At 48.1% G+C, this 16,618-nt stretch overlaps 1 protein-coding gene across 1 annotated transcript in view; it reads left to right on the top strand.

Annotated features, from left to right (window-relative positions):
• Positions 1 to 16,618, top strand: part of LOC121284041 (collagen alpha-1(IV) chain-like) — a 208,769-nt gene that overhangs the window by 135,963 nt on the left and 56,188 nt on the right. The window contains exons 19-24 of the mRNA XM_041199004.1: positions 7,138 to 7,231; positions 7,335 to 7,370; positions 10,131 to 10,286; positions 11,282 to 11,365; positions 14,287 to 14,370; positions 14,482 to 14,552. Of these exons, the coding sequence (XP_041054938.1) occupies positions 7,138 to 7,231; positions 7,335 to 7,370; positions 10,131 to 10,286; positions 11,282 to 11,365; positions 14,287 to 14,370; positions 14,482 to 14,552 (525 nt within the window). The remainder of the gene's footprint in view (positions 1 to 7,137; positions 7,232 to 7,334; positions 7,371 to 10,130; positions 10,287 to 11,281; positions 11,366 to 14,286; positions 14,371 to 14,481; positions 14,553 to 16,618) is intronic.

The following is a 16,618-nucleotide window of genomic DNA, read 5'->3' as shown; positions in this document are numbered from 1 at the left end:
TATTGGGGTGTGTATTTATTGAGGGTGTTGGGCTGTGTATTTACTGAGGGTAATGGGCTGTACGTTTACTTAGGTATTGGACTGTGTATTTACTGAGGTTATTGGATTGTATTTACTGAGAGTTCGGGCTGTGATTTTACTGAGGGTTCAGGCTGCGTATTTACTGAGAATATTGAGCTGTGTAGTTACTGAAGGTTCTGGCTGTGTAATTACTGAGGGTATTGGTCTGTGTATTTACCAAGATTTCAGGCTGTGTATTTACTGAGGGTTAGGGTTATGTATATACTGAGGGTAATTGGACTGTGTATTTATTGAGGGTTTGGGCTGTGTATTTACTGAGGGCTATTAGGCTGCATATTTATTCAGTCTTTAGGTTTGTGTATTTACTGAGGGCTATTGGGGTGTGTATTTATTCAGTGTATTGAGCTGTGTATTTACTGAGGGTAATTGGGCTGTGTATGTACTCAGTGTATTGGGCTGTGTATTTACTGAGGGTGATTGGGCTGCGTATTTATTCAGTCTTTAGGGCTGTGTACTTACTGAGGGCTATTGGGCTGTGTATTTACTCAGTGTATTGGGCTGTGTATTTACTGAGGTTGATTGGGCTGTGTATTTATTCAGTCTTTAGGGCTGTGTATTTACTGAGGGTGATTGGGCAGTGTATTTACTCAGTGTATTGTGCTGTGTATTTACTGAGGGCTATTGGGCTGTGTACTTATTCAGTCTTTAGGGCTGTGTATTTACTGAGGGTGATTGGGATGTGTATTTATTCAGTCTTTAGGGCTGTGTATTTACTGAGGGTGATTGGGCTGTGTATTTACTCAGTGTATTGGGCTGTGTATTTACTGAGGGTGATTGGGATGTGTATTTATTCAGTCTTTAGGGCTGTGTATTTACTGAGGGTGATTGGGATGTGTATTTATTCAGTCTTTAGGGCTGTGTATTTACTGAGGGTGATTGGGATGTGTATTTATTCAGTCTTTAGGGCTGTGTATTTACTGAGGGTGATTGGGCAGTGTATTTACTCAGTGTATTGTGCTGTGTATTTACTGAGGGCCATTGGGCTGTGTACTTATTCAGTCTTTAGGGCTGTGTATTTACTGAGGGTGATTGGGATGTGTATTTATTCAGTCTTTAGGGCTGTGTATTTACTGAGGGTGATTGGGCTGTGTATTTACTCAGTGTATTGGGCTGTGTATTTACTGAGGGTGATTGGGATGTGTATTTATTCAGTCTTTAGGGCTGTGTATTTACTGAGGGTGATTGGGATGTGTATTTATTCAGTCTTTAGGGCTGTGTATTTACTGAGGGTAAAGGAAAAATACTGCAGATGCTGGAAATCTGAAACAAAAACAAAAAATGCTGGAAACACTCAGCAGGTCTGACAGCATCGGTGGAGAGAGAAACAGAGTTAACGTTTCAAGTCTGTATGACTCTTCTTCAGACTGAGGGGAAGTAAAAATGTAGTGAATTATATGCTGTTTAAGGGGGATGGAACAGGTGAATCTGGATAGAAGGCCAGTGAGGGGTGGAGGCAAAGGACAGATTGCGAAAGATGTCACAAACAAAACGTCAAGTGGTGGTACTAACTAAAGGAGGTGTTAATGGTGACATACTTCCTTCCGCTCTGAGAAAGAGTCATGTGGACTCGAAAAGTTAACTGTGTTCCTCTCCGCAGATGCTGTCAGACCTGCTGCGTTTTTCCAGCTATTTTTGTTTTTGTTTCAGATTTCCAACATTCGCAATATTTTGCTTTTATCTTAGTGTTTAATTGACTGCCACTTCTCTTCCAGGAATGTCTACCTTGAAGAAGTATTGCTCTTCTCTCCGACAGGATTTCTGCTTGTCTCTTTTGCCCTGTTCACCTTCATTGCTTTCCATTTCTCTCCTGGTTTTTGACAAGGTGTTTACTAAAACTCGCTTTCACAGCTACATTTCCTTTCTCAGTGACTGTCTCTGTCTCCGACTTACCCCAAGTGGATTTCCACTGAAATTCCATCCCTCATGTTTCAAACCCACCCAGGATTACAGGTATCTCCGGGACATACAACGCTCCTCGGACTGCTGTTCTTGTCGCATCCTGAGATCCACACTCAGTGCCATGCACCACCATATGAACACACTCGACCTCTCCCTCCAGCAGCACCAACTCGCCCTATCTCTAAGCTGTCCTTGCCCCCGGTTTCACCTTATTCTTCATCTTATCCGACGCCTCAACAAGGAACTTTTTCTCTTTCTCTCAAGTGCTAAGGAACGCAAGCTCCAACAACTCATCGACACCAACACCCATCTAGGACCCTCCACCCCTGCCTGTCCCTCCGACCCCACCCCATCTTCCAATCCCAGCCCCAGCCGTGTATTCACTATACCCCCTGACCTTCCCCTCTCCAATGCTGAACGTTCAGTGCTCAGCAAAGGACTTAGTTTCATACCCTTACGCCCTCACCTCAATGAATTTCGGGCTCGGCACGATGCTGAACTCTTCTTCCGCCGTCTTCGTCTCCCGGCTCACTTCTTTGGGCAGGAGTCCTCTCCCCATTCAACGGATCCTTTTACCCACCTCCAATATTCTCCCTCCACCTGGACCCCTCCCTCTGGATTCTTACCTTCTCTCGATCTTTTCATTGAGAACTGTCGGCGTGACATTGGCTGTCTCAATTTCCCTGCTCCTCTTACCCACTCTAACCTGTCTCTCTCTGAACTTGCTGCACTCTGTTCTCTCAGGTCCAACCCTGACGTTGTCATCAAACCCGCTGACAAGGGTGGTGCTGTTATTGTCTGGCGCACTGACCTCTACCTCGCAGAGGCTGAGCATCAACTCACAGACACTTCATCCTACCTCTCCCTGGACCATGACCCCACCACTGAACATCAAGACATTGTTTCCAGGACTGTCACTGACCTCATCCCCTCTGGAGATCTTCCCTCAACAGCTTCCAACCTCAATCTCTCAGCCCCGCACAGCTCGCTTCTACCTCCTTCCTAAAACCACAAACAGGACTGTTCCAGTAGACCCATTGTGTCAGCCTGTTTCTGCCCCACGGAACTCATTTCTTGCTATCTTAACTCCATTCTCTCTCCCCTTCTCCAGTCTCTTCCCACCTACATCCATGATTCCTCTGACACTCCACATCATATCAACAATTTCCAGTTCCCTGGCCCTAACCACCTCCACTTCACCATGGACGTCCAATCCCTCTACACCTCCATCCCCCACCAGGATGGTCTGAGGGCCCTTAGCTCCTTCCTTGAACAGAGGCCCGAACAATCCCCATCCACCACTACTCTCCTCCGTCTGGCTGAACTTGTTCTCACGCTGAACAATTTCTCCTTCAACTCCTCTCACTTCCTCCAAATAAAAGGTGTGGCTATGGGTACCTGCATGGGCCCCAGCTGTGCCTGTCTCTTTATGGGGTATGTGGAATATTCCTTGTTCCAGTCCTACTCCGGCCCCCTCCCACAACTCTTTCTCCGGTACATCGATGATTACTTCGGTGCTGCTTCATGCTCTCATCTGGACCTGAAAAAATTTATCAACTTTGCTTCCAATTTCCACCCCTTCATCATTTTCACATCATTGACACTTCTCTTCCCTTCCTTGACCTCTCTGTGTCTATTTCTGGTGATAGACTGTCCATCAATATCCATTACAAGCCCACCGACTCCCACAGCTACCTCAACTACAGCTCCTCACACCCCGCTTCCTGTAAGGACTCCATCCCATTCTCTCAGTTCCTTCGCCTCCGTCACATCTGTCCTGATGATGCTACTTTCAAAAACAGTTCCTCTGACATGTCATCCTTCTTCCTTAACCAATGTTTTCTACCCACGGTGGTTGACAGGGCCCTCAACCATGTCCGGCCCATCTCCCGCGCATCCGCCCTCACGCCTTCTCCTCCCTCCCAGAAACATGATAGGGTCCCCCTTGTCCTCACTTATCTCCCCACCAACCTCCGCATTCAAAGGATCATCCTCCACCATTTCCGCCAACTCCAGCATGATGCCACCACCAAACACATCTTCCCTTCACCCCCCCCGCCGTCGGCATTCCTCAGGGATCGTTCCCTCCAGGACACCCTGGTCCACTCCTCCATCACCCCCTACACCTCAACCCCCTCCCACGGCACCTTCCCATGCATCCGCAGAAGGTGCAACACCTGCCCCTTTACTTCCCCCCTCCTCACCGTCCAAGGGCCCAAACACTCCTTTCAAGTGAAGCAACATTTCACTTGCACTTCCCTCAATTTAGTCTACTGCATTCGCTGCTCCCAATGCGGTTTCCTCTACATTGGAGAGACCAAACGCAGACTGGGTGACCGCTTTGCAGAACACCTTCGGTCTGTCCACAAGCATGACCCAGACCTCCCTGTCGCTTGCCGTTTCAACACTCCACCCTGCTCTCTTGCCCACATGTCCGTCCTTGGCCTGCTGCATTGTTCCAGTGAAGCTCAACACAAACTGGAGGAACAGCAACTCATCTTCCAACTAGGCACTTTACAGCCTTCCGGACTGAATACTGAGTTCAACAATTGTAGATCATGAACTCTCTCCTCCGTCCCCACCCACTTTCCAATCCCCTCCCACTTTTTTCTATATTCAAAGAACAAGAACAAAGAACAAAGAAAAGTACAGCACAGGAACTGGCCCTTCGGCCCTCCAAGCCTGTGCCGATCATATTGCCCGTCAACTAAAACATTTTGCACTCCCGGGGTCCATATCCCTCTATTCCCATCCTATTCATGTACTTGTCTAGCTGCCTCTTAAACACAAAAACAGAATTACCTGGAAAAACTCAGCAGGTCTGGCAGCATCGGCGGAGAAGAAAAGAGTTGACTTTTCGACACCACTATCGTACCTGCTTCCACTACCTCCTCTGGCAGCAAATTCCAGACACACTACCCTCTGCGTAAAAAACTTGCCTCGCACATCTCCTCTCTAGTTTTCTCCTCTCACCTTAAATCTATATCCCCTAGTAATTGACTCTTCTACCCTGGGAAAAAGCTTCTGACTATCTACTCTGTCCATGCCACTCATAATTTTGTAAACGTCTATCAAGTCGCCCCTCAATCACCTTCGCTCTAGTGAGAACAATCCAAGTTTCTTCAACCTCTCCTCAGAGCTAATAACCTCCAGACCAGGCAGCATCCTGGTAAACCTCCTCTGCACCCTCTCCAATGCCTCCATATCCTTCTGGTAATGTGATGACCAGAATGCACACAATATTCCAAGTGTGGCCTAACCAAGGTTCTATACAGCTGCAGCATGATTTCCCAGCTTTTATACTCAATACCCCTGCCGATGAAGGCAAGCATGCCACCTTCCTGACTACCTTATCCGCCTGCGTTGCCACTTTCAGTGACCTATGGACCTGTACACCCAGATCCCTCTGCCCGTCAATGCACTTAAGGGTTCTGCCATTTACTGTATAATTCCTGCCTGTATTAGACCTTCCAAAATGCATTACCTCACATTCATTTTTATTTTTAAATTTTTATTTTTCTTCCCACTTATTTTAATTATGGTTATTTTTTAAATTTATTTCCATTTTTATTCATTGTTTTATCCCCAGCTTTTAGCCTTCTCAATCTTTTTTCCCATCACCATCCCCTTCTCCCCACCCACCCCTACTAGGACCATCCGTCACTTTCCAGAGTGCTTACCCTGGTCCTGTTATTATCACATTCTGCTTTCCACTCTCAGTGTCACCATTAGCACCTCCTTTAGCCAGTACCACCACTATTAACAACCCTTTGACCTTTTGTTTATGACATCTTTCGCAATCTCTCCTTTGCCTCCACCTGTCACTGGCCTTCTATCCAGCTTCATGTGTTCCACCCCCCTTAAACAGTGTGTATTTCACCAAATTTCTACTGCCCTTAAGTCATACGGACTCGAAACGTTAACCCTGTCTTTCTCTCCACAGATGCTGTCAGACCTGCTGAGCTTTTCCAGCATTTTTTGTTTTTATTTACTGACGGTATTGGGCTGTGTATTTACTGAGCGTATTGGGCTGTGTATTTACTGAGGGTATTGGGCTGTGTATTTACTGAGCGTATTGGGCTGTGTATTTACTGAGTGTATCAGGCTGTGTATTTACTGAGTGTATTAGGCTGTGTATTTACTGAGGGTATTGGGCTGTGTATTTACTGAGGGTATTGGGCTGTGTATTTACTGAGCGTATTGGGCTGTGTATTTACTGAGCATATTGAGCTGTGTTTTTACTGAAGGTATTGGGCTGCGTATTTACTGAGGGTATTAGACTCTTTATTTACTGGTCTTATTCTAAAGCTGTTCAGATTTTGTTGCAAAAATAATAAATGGGAATTTTATCCACAAAAAATGAGTGGTTTTGGATCTGGTGAGCGGGGAAGGTTTTAAAAAACAGAATCTTGACACCAACCACCCCCCAGACCCCGGACACCCACTTCAGGTTTAACAGATGTGGCTGGATGGGTGGGTGTCCCGAAACCACTCCGAGGTGGTGGTAAGTCACTTTAAATATGATCATGAGGCTGCATGTCTCATTGTTATTCAGAGTGTAACTGTGGAAGGGCAGTGGGTTCACCATCCGAGAGAATCCCGGCAGCTAAACCCAGGTGAGCACAGTCCGCCGCAGGAGGTAAGTGTCCTTCCACCTCCTGCTTGATCCAGTGAGCCTACCCGGGAGAGACCCCTCGGATCAGGTGCTACCTCGCTGCCCCAAACTGCACCCCACGCATCACCCCCTGACCCTTTTCGGGGGGCCTCCAAAACCCCTGCCCCCAATTCCTCTCATTACTTCCCCCCAAGGCCTCTGAACCTCCCCCACCCAGGACCCTGGAACCAAATGGACTTTCTGACCCTCCAACTGCTCCGGGGATTGGCGCCACCAACCACCCCCCCCACCCCCCACCACTCTCCTGCCGATTGATCGTCCACCCCCTCCCCCACAGGGCCCAGGTGTACCTTGTGCTGTGGTTCCTGGCGCTCTGCACAATCCGACTGGAAGCCTGTCGAACAGGCAGCGAATCCATCAGTGACATTCGCACACACACTGTGGAGTTTAAACTGCGTTTCCTGCCACAGCAAAGGGGCACTGACTCCTCCCCAGGCGCTGACACGAATCAGCGCTCACTGAACATCCGTCTCCTCTTCCAGATTATTGATGCGCGTGGAAACGCTATTCATGGGACACAGGGCAATCCAGGTGAGCCAGGCCCTCCCGGACTGCAAGGCGAACAAGGCCCTCCAGGTATGTAGCCAGATTATTAATGACCACGTTCAATGTAAATCACAATCGATTGAGGAATTATCAGCACAATTGAAACACTTGCTCCTTTTCTTCCCCTGTTCAGGTCGTCCTGGACTCGCTGGATTACCAGGCCCTCCAGGTAAAGGATTGTGAAGCTTCTGTGGTGGAATGGTCATTGTCACAGAGCTTGACCTAGACTGACCAGCAAGTAAACAGGCTAATTATAATCAACTTAACAGAGAGGCTTTGTAGAGTCGTCACAACTTCTTGGGCAGGAATGATGCTGACAGTTCCCACTGGTCGGGCCATATTGAGTCCTGACGAATGTATATGGACTCTGGCCAAACCTGAAACCTTTTGCATATGTAAATACTGGACCTAACGTGCTCTCGGATGAGTTGAACAGATAGTTTGCGTCTGTCTTCACTGTAGAGGCTGCAAATAACATCCCAGAAATAATTGCGCATCAGGAGGTGAAAGGGAGGGAGAAACTTAAAACAGTTACAATCACCAGGGAAAGGTCACTGAGGGAGTTAGTGGCACTAAAAGCTGACAAATCCCCAGGTCCTGGTGGACTTCATCCTAGGTTCTTAAAAGAAGCGGCTGCTGAGTTAATAGATGCACTGGTTTGAATTTCCCAAAATTCCCTAGATTCTGGAAAGATCCCATCAGATTGGAAAATAGTGAACGTTACTCCTTTATTCAAGAAAGGAGGGAGACAGAAAGTAGGAAACTACCGATCGGTTAGCTTAGCATCCGTCATAGGGAAAACGCTGGAACCTATTATTAAGGTGATTATAGAGGGGCACTTGGAAAATCTTAATGCATCAAGCCAAGACAACATGGTGTTGTGAAAGAGAAATTGTGCTTGACTATTTTATTGAGGATCTTTGAGGAAGTAACAAGCAACGTGGACAAAGGGGGACCTGTAGATGTGCTGTACTTAGATTTTCAGAAGGCATTTGACAAGGTGTCACATCAATGGTTACTACACAAAACAAGAGTTCATGGTGTAGGAGGTAACATATTAGCATGGATAGAGAATTGGTTAGCTAACAGGCAACAGAGAGTAGGCATATTTGGATCATTTCCGGGTTGGCAAGATGTAATGAGTAGAGTGCCACAGGGATCAGTGTTGGGGTCTCAACTGCTTACAATCTATATCAATGACTTGTATGAAGGGACCAAATTTATGGTTGCTAAATTTGCTGATAACACAAAGATAGGTAAGAAAGTAAGTGAAGGGGACATAGGGAGTCTGCAAAAGGATATAGACAGGTTAACTGAGTGGGTAAAAATTTGGCATTTGGGGTATAATATGGAAAAATGTGAACTTGTCCACTTTGACAGGAAGACTAGAAAAGCAGCAAATGATTTAAATGGATAGAGATTACAGAACTCTGAGGTACAGAGGGATCTGGGTGTCCTGACACATGAATCAGGAAAAGTCAGTATGCAGGTACAGCAAGTGATTCGGAAGGGAAATGGAATTTTGGCATTTAAAGCAAAGGGAATCGAGTATAAAAGTAGCTGTAGCTACAGTTGTACAGAGCATTTGGGAGACCATAGAAGAAATACTGTGTACAGTTTTGGCCTCGTTATCTAAGAAAGGATATAACTGCATTAGGAGCAGTTCAGAGAAGGTTCACGTGACTGATTTCTGGGGTGAAGGGGTTAACTTATGAGAGAAGGTTGGACGGGCTGGGTCTGTGTCCGTTGGAGTTTAGAAGATTGAGAGGTGACCTCACTGAAACATATAGGGCAAAATTGTTAGCTCAGTGGGTGAGCGCATACCCGACCCAACTGAGCATAAAATGACACGCGATGATGCTGGGCCAGTGCGTCAACGTCATTGCGCGTTATTTCGGTCAGTAGGTGCACGACAGAGTCGACAGCTCACCCGGCGACGGTTAAAAGGCCTGTTAAGGCCATTAAAAAGGTCATTAAAAGACATTTCTCGCTGCCCGTCCAACCTCAGGTTGGCAGGCTGGCAAAAAGGCCAAGCGGCCTTTGGAAACCTCATCCACGGGCGGGATGAGATTTCCAAGAGCAAATAAAAATATAAAAAATGTAACATGTAATTAATAACATTCCCCTGCTCACGTGACAGAGTCCCACCAGGGGACCCGTTTTATAACATTTATAAAATCTTTATTTTATTTTTGGGAAGTGTTCATCTCCCTGACCCAGCCCTGTGCCTGCCGGAGATTTGCAATTGGTACTCACAGTGCGTCCGCAAAGTTCCCCACTCACCCAACCCCACACACTGGCAGCGCTGGGCACTGCTGCTTGTGTCTCACGGATGGGCAGGCCTTCATTGGCCCCCCCCCCCAGCGTGAAATCATGGTCTGGCTCCAATCGCAGGTGGCTTCCTGGCTGCTCCATTGAGCCCGCCCGACAATGGCTAAATTCTGCCCATGACCCTGAGGGGACTTGACAGGGTGGATGTGGAGAAGATGTTTCCCCTTGTGGGAGAACCTAGAACCAGAGGGTCACAGTTTAAAAATAAGTTATCTCCCATTAAGACAGGGATGAGGAGGAATTTCTTCCCCCACAGGGTCGTGAGTCTTAGGAACTCTCTTCCCCTGGTGGAGGAGGTAATGTTTTTAAGGCAGAGCAGATCAATTCTTGACTAACAAGGGAGTCAAAGGTTGTCGAGAGTAGGCGAGATGTGGAGTTGAGGCCACAATCAGATCAACCATGATCTTATTGAATGGCAAAGCAGGCTCGAGGGGCTGAATGGCCTCCTCCTGCTCCTACCTTGCAAGCTCCTACGCTCTCAAGATTCCTCTTTGAATCTGTGACCAGTTTCTTGGCCTTCGCTTGGTGTTACAGATCTCTCTCTATCCCCAGGTAACTTTGCAATCAAATGATTCCTTTTTTTTTACTTACCCCCTAGGTCTCTCTCTGCAAGGTGAGAAGGGTCTCCCAGGGTTTACAGGTGAACGAGGCCAGAAAGGCGAGATGGGGGATCCAGGACTATCGCTGTCAGGCTCTCCAGGAAGGGATGGGCCAAGGGGATTACCGGGTCCCCCTGGTCCCCCTGGACCTCCAGGTAAGTTGTTCAATGCGCTGGAGCTCCTGTCGTGTCTCTGTACTGCCCTCCGAGGAGGTACTGTTTTATCAACCAGGGGATCAAACGTGTTCACACGAACCATTTGCCATGGTTGAAGTAGGAGAACAGTAACATTACAATCATGTGCAAGGGGGAATTAAGACGTTTCTGAAGTGAGGTAAAACACACAATTTAACCCAACCAGCACTTCCATCTGCAATCAGCCCCTAAAGTGGAAACTCTCAGTCCTACTTACAGGCACTGGGATCAGGAGCATATGGAAAGCTGCCATCTTTAACCACTCTGGGCCTATATGTAACTCCAGTCCAACAGCAATGTGGTTGACTCTGAACAGCTCTCCGAAATCACCCAGCTCAACGACTTCATCACAAAGACTGCAGCCATTCCTGGGGAAACCCACCTACTTCTCAAGGCCCTTTAGGGTTAGGCAATCAATACTGGCCTGGCCATTGAAGTCCATATCCTGCGATTGACTAATAGAAAAACCTGTTTTCAGAAAGCACCTTGAATTTACACAGGCAAACACTATAAATGTTTTCTATGATGTTAGGGGTTAGTCCTGAATATCTTACTTTAATGCGGAATGTTTGACAAGATAGAAAGTTATTGAAGGTTTACCATCTGTATCCTTGGAGCATTCATCTACCTGTGTAGCAATCCAGGGAAAGACTTCAGTGCAGTACTGAGGGAGCACTGCATTGTCGGAGGGTCAGTACTGAGGGAGTGCTGCACTGTCAGAGGGTCAGTACTGAGGGAATGCTGCACTGTCAGAGGGTCAGTACTGAGGGAGTGCTGCACTGTCAGAGGGTCAGTACTGAGGGAGAGCCACACGATCAGAGGGTCAGTACTGAGGGAGTGCTGCACTGTCAGAGGGTCAGTACTGAAGGAGTGCTGCACTGTCAGAGGGTCAGGACAGAGGGAGTGCTGTATATTTATAGCTGGGTTTGTTCAATTGCTTTATCACCTTGTTTCAGTGTCTTCCGTGGATTGTGAAAGTTTACCCGGGCAGCCAGGACCCGCTGGACCTCGAGGATTCCCAGGAGAAACTGGAATGAAAGGTCAGTTTGTAATTGTTAACATGGATTATTCCGAAATAATGCCTCAAGCAACAGGAGCAAGGTAGGAATCTTCTGCATCTCAGCAGGTACAATATTTTACCCTGTGCCATCGTACACACAACATTCACAGCGTCTTCAATACAAGCTGACTCACAGAATGATAGAGCCCGGAAGGAGGTCATTCAGCCCATCGTGTCAGTGCTGGCTCTTTGAAAGAGCTATCCAGTTGGTCCCACTCCCCCTGCTCTTTCTCCTCTGCCCTGTACATTGTTCCTTTTTAAAGTTATAACTTTTGCTTCTGCTGCCCCTTCAGGCAAAGCGTTCCACTGTATAAACAAACCCCCCCCCCACCCCTTCCTCCGACAGAGCGAGGGGTCTGCCTAAAATGAAAGAAATGCACATTTTAGCTCAGATTCTGATGACTGGGAAGGATGAAGGGCCTAGCAAGGAGTGACGGAGCAGATAAAAGAAGAAATATGAAAACAAACTTGCCGATCGATATCAAAATTAACACAAAAATATGAGAATTAGCTTTGGAAAAAGATGATGAGCAGCAGCAGAAGAGATCAACATGCCGGTCACCTCGAGGAAACTAATATTGAATGAGGAACAGTACTCAACAAAATTGACATTATCAAAAGAGCAATGGTGCAGAAACTAATGGCACCAACGAGTGACAAACCCCAAGGAACAGGTTGCTTTCTTCCCCCGGTTTAAAAGGAAATATCTGAAAACATTGCGGACCTCCTACATAATCTTCCAAAGTTCTGCTAATCTGCGAAATGTTCTGTCAGATTGGAAAATTCCACAAGTGACTGCACTATTTAAGAAAGATGAGAGTGGGAAACCAGGAATTTATCCGCCAGTTAACTCAATATCTGTTGCCAGGAGATTATGAGAGTTTTTCTTGAAAACATTCATCTTACCAGCACGGGTTTGTAAAGGGTGGGTCAAGCTGGAAAACCTGACTGAATGTTTGGAATAGTTGACTAAAGAGATGACTGTGGGCGTTGTTTATATAGACTTTCAGAAGGCATTTGATAAAGTTCCTCATAAGAGTCTGTTGGCTAAAGTTGAAATTCATTTGATTGACGGTAAATTATTGACTTGGTTAGGAAATTGGCTGAATGGCAGGAAACAGAGAATAGGGATAATGGACAGATACTCTGATTGGCAGCATGTGACTACTGGTGTCATGTAAGGATCTGTGTTGGGGCCTCCGCTATTCACCATATTTACTGATGACTTTGATATTGGGCTAGCAAGTCGCATAGCCAAATCTGCTGTTGTCACAGCAATAGGCAGCACTATAAGCAGTATAGACGGAAGCATAAAATTACATAGAGATACTGTTGGATTACGTGAATAGCAAAAACTGTGGCAAATTAATTTCAATTTCATTTGTGAGTTGATCAACTTTGGACCTAAAAAACAAGAGAACAGGTTCTAAATGGTGAAGAGCTAGAAATGCTGGTGGTCCAAAGATAGGTATATATGTCTTTAAAATGTCAAGAACACATACAGAAAATAATCAGAAAGGCTAATGGAATGCTGCCCTTTCTATCTCGAGGACTAGAATACAAGGGGGTAGCTGCACAAAGGCCTGGTTAGAGAACACCCAGAGTCACTGTAAACGTTTCTGGGCACCTAGGAAGGATACACTGTCTTTGGAGTGGGTACAGTGTCGATTTACCAGAATGATACCTGGGCTCCAATGGTTAATTTACGAGGCGAGATTACACAAACTAGGACTGTATTCCCTGGAATTTAGCAGGTTACAAGATGATTTGATTGAAGTTTTTAAGACATTAATGATATCAGAAAGGGTGGAGAGAGAGAAACTATTTCCACTTTTTGGGGAGTCTAGGACTAGGGGGCGTGGACTAAAAATTAGGGCCAGACCTCTCGGGAGTGAAATCAGGGAAAGACTTTGCACAAAGTTGGGCTGGATTTTACGGATGTGCCATTGTCCCCTCCCTCCCCCGGCTAAAAATTCTGGGGTGGGGGTCCTGCCCGTGATTCCAATAGCTTCCCCACAGCAGGTTAACACTGGGAGCTGTGTTCATGGGTTTAAACCAAGACTTCTACCCCTATCGAAGGAGGAAGTCCTGCTTGAGATGGCCACCGGCCAATCAGATGGCTGGGAGCATTGTCCCAGCAGCACCAATGGGAGGGGTGGCCCTCGCTGGGACTACAGGCAATCTGACCACATCAAGGAGCCCAGGGAAATCTAGAGTCAGAGGTATCAGCAAGGGGGGGTGGGTGGGGGGTGCGACGAGGGGATTGGTTGGGGGGCTGGCTTTACGAAGCTGTGGAGAGAGCTAAGTGGGGGGGGGGTGACGAACTTAAGGGGAGGATGGCGTGTGCCCCTGATGGGTCCAGGGGCCCCAAAGGAGATCGCCCAACCCCTTTGCCCGACACCAGCCCACACAGCAAAAGCTGCCGGGCTTCCCAGAAGGCGTGGGCTTCCCCTCGCCACCCATAAAATACCATTAACGGACCACTCAAGGGCCTTAATAGGCCCAAGGGTGGTTGGGTCTCCCAATGTCTTCACTGTCCACCATAAAATTTCAGGCAGGTCGGGGGTGGGTGAATAGTTGGCACTAAGGTCACCTGCTGGATTTTATGTACCCCACCTCTGCAACCCCCTCCCTCCCCCCAGTGGGGGAGTGTAAAATCCAGCCGGAAGGCTGGTGGATGTTTGGAACTCTCTTTCACAAGCGGCGATCGTCGCCAGATCAATTAGTCATTTTTATTCTGAGTTTGGCAGATTTTTGTTGGTTTCGGGGATTAAGGGTTAAGGCAGGGAGGTGGCCACAGATGAGCCATGACCTGATGGAAGAGTGGGACAGAAGTTTTAGGGCTGAATGGCCTCCTCTTGTTCCTCCAGGGTCCCTTTAACAGTCTGGATTTCCTTACAGGTGCCAAGGGTGACATCTGCTTCCATTGTAACTTCACGGCCATTCCTGGACCACCAGGTCCCCAAGGACCCCCTGGAAGACCCGGTGAGTGAGCTACTAAAGCAATTCCTTTGTGAGAAGATACAAAAGGCCAGCAACAAGCTGACTGAAACCCTTTTTATTTCTTCAAATTCCCTCATTCCCAATGTTCCGCAGGTGATCGTGGAATTCCAGGGCTGAAGGGAGACCGTGGTCCACCAGGTAGAGTGGGATTCCCAGGCCAGCCTGTAAGTATTCCTCACATTAAAGCTGCTTTTGTTCCTGGACAGCATGTTTCTCAATGCAGACTAACTCCCTCCCTGTGTCAGGGCTGAGAGCAATAAAAAACCACATTTGAGAATGATCTAGAACTGAGAGGTACTAAGTTTCAGGACAGACTGAGGGGGCTGTGTAGAGGCGGTTGAGGGGTGACCTGATCGAGATCATTAAGATGATGATCCGGTTTTGCAGGTTCTACGTAGAGAGGATGTTTCCATTTGTCAGGGAGACCAGAACCAACGACCATCAATATAAGACCATCACTAATAAATCCAATGGGAAATTCAGGAGCAATGTCTTTACCCTGAGAGTGGCGAGAATGCGGGACTTGCCATACAGGGAATGGTTGAGGTGAATACTATAGATATATTTCAGGGGAAGCTGGATAAACACATGAGGCAGAAAGGAATGGAAGGATATGCTGATAGGGTGAGTGGAAGAGGGGTGGGAGGAGGCTCATGAGGAGCAGAAACACCAGAATAGATCAGTTGGACTGATTGGTCAGTACTGAGGGAGGGCCGCACTGTCAGAGGGTCAGTACTGAGGGAGTGCTGCACTGTCAGAGGGTCAGTACTGAGGGAGCGCTGCACTGTCAGAGGGTCAGTACTGAGGCAGTCCTGCACTGTCAGAGGGTCAGTACTGAGGGAGTGCTGCAATGTCAGAGGGTCAGTACTGAGGGAGTGCTGCACTGTCAGAGGGTCAGTACTGAGGGAGTGCTGCACTGTCAGAGGGTCAGTACTGAGGGAGTGCCGCACTGTCAGAGGGTCAGTACTGAGGGAGTGCTGCACTGTCAGAGGGTCAGTACTGAGGGAGTGCTGCACTGTCAGAGGGTCAGTACTGAAGGAGTGCTGCACTGTCAGAGGGTCAGTACTGAGGGAGAACTGCACTGTCAGAGGGTCAGTACTGAGGCAGTGCTGCACTGTCAGAGGGTCAGTACTGAGGGAGTGCCGCACTGTCAGAGGGTCAGTACTCTGGGAGTGCTGCACTGTCAGAGGGTCAGTACTGAGGGAGTGCTGCACTGTCAGAGGGTCAGTGCTGAGGGAGTGCTGCACTGTCAGAGGGTCAGTACTGAGGGAGTGCTGCACTATCAGAGGGTCAGTACTGAGGGAGTGCTGCACTGTCAGAGGGTCAGTACTGAGGGAGTGCCGCACTGTCAGAGGGTCAGTACTGAGGGAGTGCTGCACTGTCAGAGGGTCAGTACTGAAGGAGTGCTGCACTGTCAGAGGGTCAGTACTGAGGGAGTGCTGCACTGTCAGAGGGTCAGTACTGAGGGAGTGCTGCACTGTCAGAGGGTCAGTACTGAGGGAGTGCTGCACTGTCAGAGGGTCAGTACTGAGGGAGTGCTGCACTATCAGAGGGTCAGTACTGAGGGAGTACTGCACTATTGGAGGGTCAGTAATGAGGGGGTGCTGCATTATCGGAGGGTCAGTACTGAGGGAGTGCCTGCACTGTCGGAGGGTCAGTACTGAGGGAGTGCTGCACTGTCAGAGGGTCAGTACTGAGGGAGTGCTGCACTGTCAGAGGGTCAGTACTGAGGGAGTGCTGCACTGTCAGAGGGTCAGTACTGAGGGAGTGCTGCACTGTCAGAGGGTCACTACTGAGGGAGCGCTGCTCTGTCAGAGGGTCAGAAATGAGGGAGCGCTGCACTGTCAGAGGGTCAGTACTGAGGGAGTGCTGCACTGTCAGAGGGTCATTACTGAGGGAGTGCTGCACTGTCAGAGGGTCAGTACTGAGGGAGTGCTGCATTATCGGAGGGTCAGTACTGAGGGAGTGCCTGCACTGTCGGAGGGTCAGTACTGAAGGAGTGCTGCACTGTCAGAGGGTCAGTACTGAGGGAGTGCTGCACTGTCAGAGGGTCAGTACTGAGGGAATGCTGCACTGTCAGAGGGTCAGGGCTGAGGGTGTGCTGCACTGTCGGAGGGTCAGTACTGAGGGAATGCTGCACTGTCGGAGGTTCAGTACTGAGGGAGTGCTGCACTGTCACAGGGTCAGTACTGAGGGAGTGCTGCACTGTCAGAGGCTCAGTACTGAGGGA

Source organism: Carcharodon carcharias, chromosome 11 (assembly GCF_017639515.1).
Source record: "Carcharodon carcharias isolate sCarCar2 chromosome 11, sCarCar2.pri, whole genome shotgun sequence".
In the NCBI taxonomy this organism is placed as follows: Eukaryota; Metazoa; Chordata; class Chondrichthyes; order Lamniformes; family Lamnidae; genus Carcharodon; species Carcharodon carcharias.
The sequence above is the reverse complement of the archived record's forward strand: the minus strand, read 5'-3'. Positions and strand labels throughout refer to the sequence as shown.